The sequence below is a fragment of the Callorhinchus milii genome, unplaced genomic scaffold, assembly GCF_018977255.1.
Source record: "Callorhinchus milii isolate IMCB2004 unplaced genomic scaffold, IMCB_Cmil_1.0 Scaffold3, whole genome shotgun sequence".
NCBI lineage: Eukaryota > Metazoa > Chordata > Chondrichthyes > Chimaeriformes > Callorhinchidae > Callorhinchus > Callorhinchus milii.
The window spans coordinates 89,338,137-89,350,435 of NW_024704744.1; the positions used below are offsets into that span (position 1 = coordinate 89,338,137).

A 12,299-nucleotide genomic window follows, 5' to 3' on the forward strand; every position below is an offset into this window, starting at 1 on the left:
TTTTATAATTAAAGGGGGGGTCCTCATGCCGAGATGCCCACATTGAAGGAAGCCCTAATGGTAGCAAAGATGCAAAATACTGCAGATGCTGGAAATCTGAAACAAAAACCAAAGTCGCTGGGAACACTCAGTAGGTCAGGCAGCTTCTATGGAGAAAGGAAAGTGAGTCAACGTTTCGGTTGTTGTTGAGTGTTCCCAGCGATTTCTGACATTACAGCAAAGATCCCTCTTAAAAGAGGTCCTTGCTAACAAATCTCCTCCTTTAATGCACAACATTTTATTGTACTCAATGCACAACATTTAATGGTACTTTTTTAAAAAAAAGTTAAAAGTAAACTTTAAATAATGTTTGAGCAGAAATTGTGTGGGAATGGAATTTTTGTAGATAAAATAGTTGCAACATTTGAAATTACTCTTTGATAGAAGTTTTCGGTTGAAAGCATTTCCTCATAATCATTATCGGCTTGTGTAATTATTTAAAACTTGAAAAGAACAGAATGCCTGTAGCCAGGAACTGGATAAGAATCGCTGTGGTTCAAGTATGAACAGGAATAATCCTTCTCTCCCCACACCATCCATCACTTTGGAGGAGTGAGGAAGATATCTGCCTTTTGTGCAGATCTGTCCAATTGAAGAGAGAATAACGTCAGAATCCACTGGTAGATGGTAAAGTCACTTTACAAATGTCTTCCCCTCGTCAAACACTGGGGTGCTTTCACAAATGAGCTGACTGTGACATCCACACAGTCTGCTGCTGGCAAGTCTGATCACAAGTCAGGAGTCAAAAACATTGTAACAAATTTAAGGATTTTCCCAAAAATGCTGATTAAGGAATAGCAATCAGGATCAGGGGAGCTTTTGCTTTTCCCAACACCCTGAGGGCACGGAGGCCAACTGTTGATGTGGCTGAGATCAGCTGATAAAACATAGATCAAGATCAATCGTCCTGCAGCTCACGTCTTCTGGTGGTTCCTGATTCCCTCGGTAGCGAGGTTTTCTGTCTCTATGTATTTTTTAAAACTCTTACAAATTCCATTTGCCTTGCACCCTTTTATCCTACCACTCCAAAGAATCTTTTCAATTGTACTTTTGGGCAACTTCCTCAGAAACAGTGTTCATTGGAGTAACTGCTGGAGATTAATCAGCTGCAACCGTAAAGCTTGTCATTGATATGATATTGATAGTGGAGTCCTGTAGCTTAGTGGTTAGAGCATTTGCAAGCGAGAGACCTGGGCTTGATTCCCAGGCAGGGCGCAACATTGGACAAGTTTGCTTACTCCATACATCTCTGTTCATCTAGTAATAAATAGGACCCGGTTGTCGATCGATTGGCGGATCACTTTTCCGGGGGTAATAATCCCTTTTTAAATTTTTTAAAAAAATAATAATTTGATCACTCAATCCACGACTGTTTGTGGGACATTGCTGTACGCAATTGGCTGCCGCATTTTGCTCATAAAAAATGTACAGTCAATTCACTTTACAGTATATTCTGTGAAGTGCTTTGAGAAGTTTTCTTTGAGAAGTATGTGATATATCAAATGCAAGGAGTATTATTATATTATTGATATCACTGTCTGGCCAACTTCCTGCTGCTGATCCATCAAAAAGCAGCTTACCTACTCAGTCTGTGGTGTACAGGGTTATCAAGAGCCGAACGGGAAGAGTTCCTGCCTCCCCCTAAAGTAGTCTGATTGTAGTAATAATAATCATATTCCTTAATAATCCTTGCATTTGATATAGCGCTTTTCACGTTGGGAGGACGTCCCAAAATGCTTCACAGAACACACTGTAAAGTGAATTGACTATATATTTGTGGGCGAACGCGCCAGCCAATTGCGCACAGCAATGTCCCACAAACAGTCGTAGATTGAAAATGACCAATTTATTATTGTTTTGGGTTTTTGGAGGTATTATTATTAAGCTCTGTGTGGAGTAAGGAAACTTGCCCAAGGTTTCGCCCTCTGCCTGGAATTGAACTCAGGTCTCTCACTTGCAAAGCGAGTGCTCTAACCACTGAGCTACAGGACTCCACTGCAGGTTGCTTACTACTGGCTACTGAAGAAAGCCAACTCCTGCCATTGGAAAGTTCTTTTTTAAAAGAGACAAGGAATTTGCTCCTTTCCTTTCATTCAGTTTGGTGGTTTACATCAGCATAGTCCAACTGACTCGGTGGGTGATTTTATCTGTCCCAAGGCCATTTCCAACATCCCAACTTCCGCTCCCTCCCTCCCTGGTGAACATCTTCCCAGGGCAGTGACAAGAGCCGGTGGTTGGGAGGACGCAGCGTGGAGAGTGGAAATAATACCAGCCGTTACTGTGGTCTGTCTGGAAAGGAAGCGGTCTCTTACCAACCACGTCTTTAGCAGCGGCCACTGCAGAGGCTGATTGAGAGAGAGAGGGATTGAGAGGGGGAAGAGAAGGGAAGGTAGAGAGAGAGGAGCGGGGAGAGAGGGGGTGGGGAGGTGGGTAGAGAGGGCGGAGGGGAAGAGAGAGATGGGGAGAAAGAGTATATTTGTGAGAGAGGTAAGAAAAAGAATGAGAGACAAAGACTATGAGAAAGTGTTTGAGAGCAGAGAGATAGAGAGAGAGTGTGAGGGGGTGGGAGTGTATGTGAGGGAGGGTGGAGAGAAAGAAATAGAGAGAAAGTGGGATATTGAGAGTTTGAGAGAGGTTAGAGAGTGTGTGTGGGAGAGAAGGGGAATGAGATAATTGACAAGAGAGTGAGAGAGAAGAGGGTGAAAAGGGGAGTGAGAGAGTAGTTGAGAGGAGAGAGAGTGAAAAAGAGGAGGGGAGGTGGATTGTGAGAGGGTTGAGAGGATGTGAGAAATGGAGTGAGAGAGTAATTCAGAGAGACAGTCTGTGAGCGAGAGGGGGTATAAAGGGAGAGATAGGAGAGAATGTTTTCTCTGCCCCACTCCCCTTTCTCCCCCCTCTCCCTCCCCCACTCTTCATCTCCCTCCTCTCTTCCCCCCTCTCTCCCCCTCTCCCTCCTCTCTTTCTCCCCTACTCTCTCTCTTCGAAGTGTGGTAGGAGCCGGCGGTTGGTTGCTCAGGACATGGTTGGTAAGAGATGAGTTTGTCTTCCTGACAAACTGCAGTAAAGGCTCTGGGCACTGAGTCCACGCAACTGCCGGCTCCTGCCGCTGCCCTGGGAGGACGTTTACCAGGGAGGGAGGGAGGGAGTGGAAGTTGGAAATGGTCTTGGGCTGGATGCAGCCGTGGACCTTTCTCAAATAGGGAATCTAGCCCGCCCAGCCAACAGGTTGGGCCACCTGGTTTAAATGATCAGGCAAGGAGTCATCAGCGGGGTGCAGCACCAGACACCATGTTGCAGTCTAGGCAATGTTCCTGTAAGTCAGCAGTGGGGTTGGGGGTGGGGGTATAGCTCTGGGCAAAAAAGGCTTTCATAGCATGAATTATCCAGCTGAGTGGTAATCCTAAGTGTTTTCAGATGAATTTCAAAATGTTACTGTATATAATTATATTTCAGTTTACTGTGCACTTGACTGCAACCAGAAATTTATATCTGCATTTAATCTTTAAGTGTATTTTAATAGATGGACCTTTTTTGTTCCTTGTGATAGTTATGATAATAACTTGCAATTATATAATAATTTTCATAAAATGTTTTACAAAATAATATTGGATACAAATGGAGTGAATTCTCATATAATGAGAATAATCCTTGCATTTGAGACGTCTCAAAGCGCTTCACAGAAAAGTGAATCGACTATATTTGTAGGAGAAACATGGCAGCCAATTGCGCACAGCAGTGTCCCCCAAACAGTCGTGATTGAGTGACCAGCTTTTTTTTAATGAATTATTATCCTGGAAAAGCGATCCGCCAATCAATTAACAACCCGAATCTTATTTACTGCTGGGTAAACAGAGGCATGTGGAGTAAGGAAACTTGCCCAACGTTTAGCCCGGCCGGGAATCAAACCCAGATCCTTTCGCTTGCAAGGCGAGTGCTCCAACCACTACAGGCTTCCAAAAGGTTAGCTAATCTCTACCAGCAACATCCCACAAAATAATTAGATGAGCATTCAATACAGTATTGTATTAGGAGATGATAACTGGGAGGAAACCTCATGTTTCTTTGAAATCAAGCAAGACAGTGCTTAAAATTGGCTGTTGTGTCTTGCTCACAAAATATATAGTCAATTCACTTTGCATTATATTCTGTGAAGCGCTTGAGATGTCTTGAAGATGTGATAAGGTGCTATATCAATGCAAGATTTATTATTAGTAAAATTAATTCCTTTTTCAGTGTGTTTTTGTATGTCACTCTAACCCATCCAAGGCAGTTTATTTTTCTGTATCAAAATGTTGATATCACTGGTATTTCTGTGGGATCAATCAAACAGATAGACAAAGGAATATAATACAATACACATTTACATAGCACCATTCATGTCAGGGGTACAATGTGCTTAACAATCCAGGATTGGCATCCAAGCCAAGGAATGGTAAATGGCTAATTTTAAAGTAAAATATATTGAAGAAGGAATCGTGAAACGTCAAAACTAAAATCACATTGGGTCCAGTAGTCATAGCTGGACTTTGAGGGAAACACTTGCAGCCTCTGGTTTTCAGACGACTGATAGGAAACCTATCAGAACCACCTAGTGAGGAGGCTTCACGCACTGTCATTTCTTGTTTTATATTATTTTCTAGCCTTATAATTTGACATTTAATGTTCAAAACTACATATGCCTTATGTAACACACACACACACGGATGCTGTGCCTCTCCTGTGATGGCTCACTGGTATTGCACTTGCATGTTGTGGTGCTGAGCTCTGCAACAAGGCTCCATGTTTCATCCAACTAATAACGTCAACATCAATGAGCAAAGAGGGAGAAAACAAAGGTGGAGTTCCTGCTCTTGTCTATTCCCCGGGTAGCTCCCCCATCTCTTTCCCTCCCCACCTGAAAGTCCATTTGAGTAGATGTAGAGGAGAATAGATTCAATCTCATCTGTTTATTCCCTCCCTACTTAAATGGCCTGTCAGCACAACCAGGGGTATATTATATGTAATACATTAGAATACATTAGAATATACAGTACAGAAACAGGCCATTTAGCCCAACTGGTCTATGCCAGTGTTTATGCTGCACATGAGTCTCCTGCTCTTCCTCAACTAAGCCTTCAAGCATAACCTTCTATTCCTTTTGCCCACATGTATCTATCTAGCTTCCACTTAAATACATCTATGCTATTTACCTTAGCAACTCCCTATGGTAGCATGTTCCACATTCCCACTACTCTCCGTGTGAAGAAATGTAATCGAATTTCCCTGTGTGATCTATTTGTGACTATTTTGTATTTATGGCCTCTGGTTTTGGTCTCCCCCACAAGTGGAAACATCTTCCCTATGTTTATTCTATCAAAACCTTTCATAATTTTAAAGAACTCTTATCAGGTCACCCCTTACCCTCCTCTTTTCAAGAGAAGAGTCCAAGCACGTTCAGCCTTTCCTGAAAGGTATAACCTCTCAGTTCTGGGTAATGTTGGAAACACTCTTGCTTCTGAGTCAGAAAGCTGTGGGTTCAAGCCCCTTAGATATACAATGAATTAGTTATTTTTAACATTGCACATGACAAGTTATATTTTCTGAACTTGGAGCAGCAGAATATGAGCATGCTGCCACCTATTGGTTATTTCATTGCATACATCAGTTCTGTATAGGAGACCTGATGCTCTGAGGCTCTTACTCGGCTCTGATTTTCACAATTATAAATGTAACTATTACCTCAATCAAGAACAAAACAAGGCAGTAGTTTGCTGCCGGACTGAGGTCTGCTCACTGTGTGAGGAAAGTGAATTATTGATTGTGCAGCTAACAGCTGGATCAGTTGTGGACCTCTTAAGACAGTGCCATCTGCTGTCTAAGCCTAGTAATTGCACTATTTAAGTTATTTATTATCCACAAAATAAACACATGGGTGTTTTTTGGGGATGGGTGGGATTTATGTCAAAAAATTGGATGTTTACTTCATGGCTGTTTGTGGGACCATGCTGTGTGCAAATTGGCTGCTGTGTTCACCTGCAAAATATATAGTCAGTACAAATTTGCAGTAACTTGAAGTGTTTTGAGACTACCTCCCAACGTAAGGAAGAATTGAAAGGATGTAAGGATTATTATTACTAATAATAATACAAAACAATCTGTATCTTTGAAGGTTCATTTTCAACAAGATTATCACTGTTTTCTTTGTGTTTTGTCCAACTCCTTATTTTCAACAGTGCCAGTAGTGGTCATGTCACAGAAGATTCGGTTGCACAAGGCAGTTCCAGGCCCCACACACTTTCCTTGTCTCATCTGAGGTAAGACCTCTTATACTCTGTTTGAGTTTACGATCTCCTAATACCAACCTCTTCACACACTGTCCAACATCACACACTGCTCAATAACTAGTCACCGACACCTCGCATCGAACTGTGATGATTTTTGTACCTGCATTGTTGGGGTGCACTCCCTATACAACAAGATAAAGCATCACTGTGACCAACCAACTAAAACTTTTCATTTTAATACCACTATCCTACAACTTCTAAAGTCCATGCTTGATACTACCTCCCCACTGCTTAAAGACTCCTCAATCTTCAGCCTTACTGCTTCAGCCATTCATTCACTAAGGTTTATCAATTTTAAAAATGTACTTCATAACTGCATTCTATAAAAATGATACAGTATGTAATACAGTCACAAAGGAGAACTGGGTTCTGTTGCCTGTTTCATTGGAATAAGCATTATATTGTGCAACTTGAAATCATAGAAATTTGCAGCAACAACAGATTACATTTGTAATTCACGTTAGCAGGTCATCCCAAGGCGCTGGACAATCAGGGATTTGGACCCGAGCAGGAGGTTGGGATCAGGAGGGGTGGAGGGCAGGGAGGGTAAAGGTAGGAGGAAGACTAAATGCGCAGTCAAAGAGGAGAGTCTTGAGATGTGCCTTGAAGGAGTCGAGGGAGCGAAGCGAAGGGAATGTGGGATGGAGTTCCAAAGGGTGGGGGGCAGAGAGGCTGAAGGCCTGACCGCCGATGGTGGGGCTGGCCAGGCGAGGGACGTAGACCAGGCTGGAGCCTGCTGAGCGGAGGGAGTGGATAGGTTGATACGGAGTGTAGAGGTCACAGAGGTAGGAAGGAGCAAGGCCATAAAGGGCTTTGAAGGCAAGGACAAGGATTTTGAACTCTATCCTGGGGGGGATGGGAAACCAGTGGAGCCGGGCGAGGAACACAGAAGTAGGCGATTTAGCCCATCCAGGCCATGCTAATTCTCCCACTAGAGATTTCTACTCTAATTCCTTTCTTCTTCAAAACCCTTTTATGGCTTTGTTCTTCAAGTAATCCTTTGCTTTCTTTTTAAATGACATAATTGGCTTGGCTTCCACAGCCTCTTGATACTATATTCCAAATCCTAATGCAGGTGGTTCTTTGCTTCAAATTATTCCTTCAAATCACAGCAGTTTCAGGATGCCTAAATTAAGGAATACGAGTGGGGAATTATTCTAAAAACAGGACGGTCCCAGGAACTCTGCTCCAGAAGTAGGTTATGACTGAGCGAGATCCCGTGAGTCACCGTGACAGCCTTCCAGATTCCATAGTTGAGGAATCATGTTTGAAATAGTTTAATATCCTCTTTATATTAAATTATTTAGTCTGGATGTAGTTATGTTTAATGGTGGTATAGGTAGGCACTGTTGAGTTTTGTTCCTAACCATGTTTTGTGTTAATCATTTGATCCAGACCGAGTTCAGGCCTGGATTCATCCATTCCCCTGACTGGAGACGGGCAAACCGATGCTGACATACTAGCATTCGTCCGAGCACGGCAGAACCTTATGCAGAAGAAAGGTGAGGTTACAAAGCACATGCAAATCTCAGGAACACAACAGCCATGGTATGGTATGGCCAGTAACATATTGGTAGGTACAAATGTGGAGGTACAGAAGGGAAGTGATGCATAACAAAAAGAAATGGAGTTTCTGTCAGCACATCTGTATAAATGAGATAAGGACCTGTGTTAATAGAGTATGACAACACCGACTTTCTGTACAACAAACTCTGTTCCAGTGGGTTACTTCATTTTACTTTGTAAACCACTGGCATATGTGAGGAAATGATTCCTTTTCCTCCCTTCAGAAGTTTTTCATATTCTCAACTTGCAAAGCCAAGATGCAGCAATAAAGAATAAGATTATTGTTTCTGAGATTTTTGTTTAATTTTAGAATCACTTTTGTTTAAATTTGTTCATTTGAGAAAACTGGTTGCACTTTCTGCCATATACAAGCCCCATTGCAAAAGGGTGGTCATGTCAGTTAGCAAATCTGGGAGATGACCAAAAGGAACCATTAACTGTTATCAAATATAGGGTGGTTTCTGAGGCAAACACAGCTGGAATTTCTGCCTGCAATGTTCCACCAAACAGTCATGAAATAAATAACAAATTAACTGGAGGATTTTTTGGCCGGGCACCAGAAGAAACCGTCTCTTTGCTAGTAGTGACATAGGATATTTTGTTTACCTGAAGAACATTCAACCAGTAACTACATTTTACATGTCACATAAACAATGATACCTATAATAATGTAGTGCTGCACCCAACACTGCACTGCAGCATTAGCTAAGACTGTTGTTAGAAAATAAAATCAGCCAAATCTGTAAGGAAATAACGCTAATTCCTCTAACCAGATATCAGACTGTTTCATTATTATTCGTTCGTTATTCCCCAATATCCCGATGGGTCAGACCAAAGGCCGGTACAATCAACAGATCTTACAACAGAATAACACTACTATAGATATCTCGAGTTCAAGAGTTCAACACTGTGTCTTTCCAGCACACAAGTTTGATTCTTCATGCTTTCAGCCTTCTTGCTTACAGCTTTCAATCTTCCATCTGATATCCTCAGTCTTAGTGTTTCTAGCTCTCAGTCTTCCATCTCCGTACCCTTGTCTCCGCAGCCCGGGATGGCCCCTTACACAAAGTTATCGGAATTCTTATACCAATGTTCATCAATCATGGTGCGGACATTAGATCACCGGGTCAAAATCATGCTGATTTCACGTGAACATCTCATGGGGTGTACGTGCCTCACACACACAAACACACTGTCCTTGAGACAGTCCGTTATCTCGTGTATGTGCAGGGAGTTTCAGTCCAGCTGTCCACGACACACTTAACTTAAAAGTTAACCCGTTCGCAACATCTATTGTGATTCTAACATTATACAAAAAGTGTAAATTCTAACAGTCCCCACCTTGATACCGAATGAACATGAGGTATCACAAAATTACAAAAAGAATATAATGCAAAATCAGAAAAATAATACAAGGTTACACAACCTGATAGTACAAAAAGACAGATAATACAAAGTCAGAAAAATAGTAAAAGGTCACACAACCTGGGAGGGAGGATGGTACTTCCAGGAGGCAAACTCTCTTAATGAGATTTCTCTCGGGTTTCACAGCTCAGTCAAAACCAACAGGTTATTTCCAGCGACCACAGTCACAATTGAAATCAACATTCAATTACTATCAGTCCTGGTCCCTCTCCTCACCCGGAGGTAATAGGGGATTTGCTTCCCTCAGTTTGTACTGACTTATTTCACAGCTCTGTTGTAACCAACAGGTTATTTTCAGTGACCACAGTCACAATTGAAATACAACACATTCAATTACTGTCGGTCCCGGTCCCTCGCCATACCCGGAGGTAATAGGGGATTTCCCACTGACTGTTCGAACACCCGAAAGTTACTCCATCACTTACACAATTTCCACATCGACACACAATATATCAACATATTCGAATGTCGTTCACACGCACATCAGCACACTTAAATGCCTGGTGCGATTGCCAGCGTACTCAAACGCCTGACCGTTATCGAAGCTTGGTCCCGACTACACCTTAGTGTGGCATCCACAGCTTACTGAAAACTATTGTCCTCTACTTGATGTATTCAAACATTCAAGGAGACAATCACAAACTTCCTAGGTAATATAGTCAAATATTCAGCTTTAAAAACAATCAGACATTGATGTATTCAAACATGCAACATCATTAAACTTTCGTCAAGGCTTGATTGTACCTCCCTTGTCTGTTTACTGGGGAATCCTGCCGACTATGCCAAAACTGTTAGAAAATAAAATCAGCCAAATCTGTAAGGAAATAACGCTAATTCCTCTAACCAGATATCAGACTGTTTCATTATTATTCGTTCGTTATTCCCCAATATCCCGATGGGTCAGACCAAAGGCCGGTACAATCAACAGATCTTATAACAGAATAACACCACTATAGATATCTCGAGTTCAAGAGTTCAACACTGTGTCTTTCCAGCACACAAGTTTGATTCTTTATGTTTTCAGTCTTCTTGCTTACAGCTTTCAATCTTCCATCTGATATCCTCAGTCTTAGTGTTTCTAGCTCTCAGTCTTCCATCTCCGTACCCTTGTCTCCGCAGCCCGGGATGGCCCCATCTCCTGTATACTTGTCTCCGCGACCCGGGATGGCTCCATCTCCCGTATCCTTGTCTCCGCGACGGCTCCATCTCCCGTATCCTTGTCTCCGAGAACCGGGACGGCTCCATCTCGCGTATCCTTGTCTCTGCGACCCGGGACAGCCCCGTACACAAAGTTATCAGAACTCTTATACCAATGTTCATCCAATCATGGTGCGGACATTAGATCGCCTGATCAAAATCATGCTGGGTTCACGCCTCACACACACAAACACACTGTCCTTGAGACAGTCCGTTATCTCGTGTACATGCAGGGAGTTTCAGTCCAGCTTAAAAGTTAACCCGTTCGCAACATCTATTGTGATTCTAACATTATACAAAAAGTGTAAATTCTAACACTGTGAGCTCAAGACCCAATTTGAGACTTAAATCCACAAACTTCTCACCAAATCGTTGGCCAATTGGCAATAGAAAATACATATATAGTTGTTTGAAATGTTTCAATAATTTGATAAATAATCTCCAAAACAATTCATACAAGGCTGGCCCTAACAGAGTGTTTTTTATCTTGCAGGTCTGGGGAATAAATAAATGCTGTTTGGACACTGAAATTATTTGCACAACAAAACTGACCCCTGGAAAGGCTTTTCCTGGGAGTAGCTGCGCACACCGTTCACAATCACAGGAAGAAGATGGTGATTTTATGGAATGTATAACTAGAGTTGAATCTGTTTCAGATCACCATGGTCAGATCATCATTCCATATCTCGTAGTAACAATTTTTCTTGAAGATAATCATAAACGTATACAGAGAATTGTCAATAACTCAACCAGCCTTTCCTTTATCTCTGCCTTTCTACGGATGTTGTTTTAAAACAAGTGACATCACTTTATGACTCAGGTAAAACTGGTTAGGACCTAGGCTAAGATGAATACTTTCTCACAGATTGAGGGATTCAAGAAGATGGCTGGATACCAGGGAAGTAGAAATATTACATGATGCAGTGAGGAGGCAGGGAAATCGCAAGATCTTGATCCCATGATCCCTGGAATGTCCAAGATAGGCTTCATACAATACACTACTATATAAATTTAGATTTATGCAACATCTTTCACATCGGGAGAGTGTCCCAAAGCACTTAACAGTACTGTCTGGGCACCTAAGCTGGGCATGGGAGCTGAGGCGAGAAGGGAAAGATGACTGGAGAGTTAAGACTTGAGACGGAGCTTGAACGAGGTGAGGGAGGGAGCGAGTCAGAGAGAACTCCAGGATGGAACTCCAGAGAATGGGGGAAGAACCCACAAGCTGATGGTAGGGCAGGGGATATGAAACAGGCTGGTGCACGCTGATGAGCAAGTGGGTCTTGGATGAGGTATGGGGTATGGGAGTTGGGTCAATGAACATAAATATTCTGCTGTCTGTTCCTTGTGCCGTGACGTTCTAAGATTCTCCTGGCCAGGGGCCCGCTGCTGTCAGTCTCTTTCACACTCACGGCTTAACCACTTTGTCAACTCCATAGAAAAACAAAAATAAAGACAAGAATAGAAAACTCAATGCTGATTCTATGTAACTGTTTGATTCCCGGGCAGGGCAAAACGTTGGGCAAGTTATAATAATAATAATCCTTGCATTTGATATAGCGCTTTTCACGTCTTCTAGACGTCCCAAAGCACTTCACCGAATATGCTATAAAGTGAATTGACCGTATATTTGTGGGCGAAGTTTCCATACTCCACACACCTCTGTTTATCTAGCAGTATGTAGGAACCCGGTTGTTAAGTCACTTTTCTAGGGGTAATAATCCCTTCAAAAAAGTAAAACTAAAATAA

General features: G+C 42.2%; 1 protein-coding gene across 4 annotated transcripts in view; it reads left to right on the plus strand.

The window, feature by feature from the left end:
* The window catches only part of kif6 (kinesin family member 6), a 190,353-nt gene extending 178,284 nt beyond the window's left edge, over nucleotides 1–12,069 (plus strand). For 3 of the 4 annotated variants that reach the window (XM_007910407.2, XM_007910409.2, XM_042333061.1), the window contains 3 exons: nucleotides 6,252–6,332; nucleotides 7,758–7,864; nucleotides 11,044–12,069. In XM_007910407.2, the coding sequence (XP_007908598.1) occupies nucleotides 6,252–6,332; nucleotides 7,758–7,864; nucleotides 11,044–11,060 (205 nt within the window). In that variant the 3' untranslated portion in view covers nucleotides 11,061–12,069. Of the gene's footprint in view, nucleotides 1–6,251; nucleotides 6,333–7,757; nucleotides 7,865–11,043 lie in introns of those variants that run through there. The other variant, XM_007910408.2, reaches the window with a different exon arrangement.
* Nucleotides 12,070–12,299: the final 230 nt, after the last annotated feature.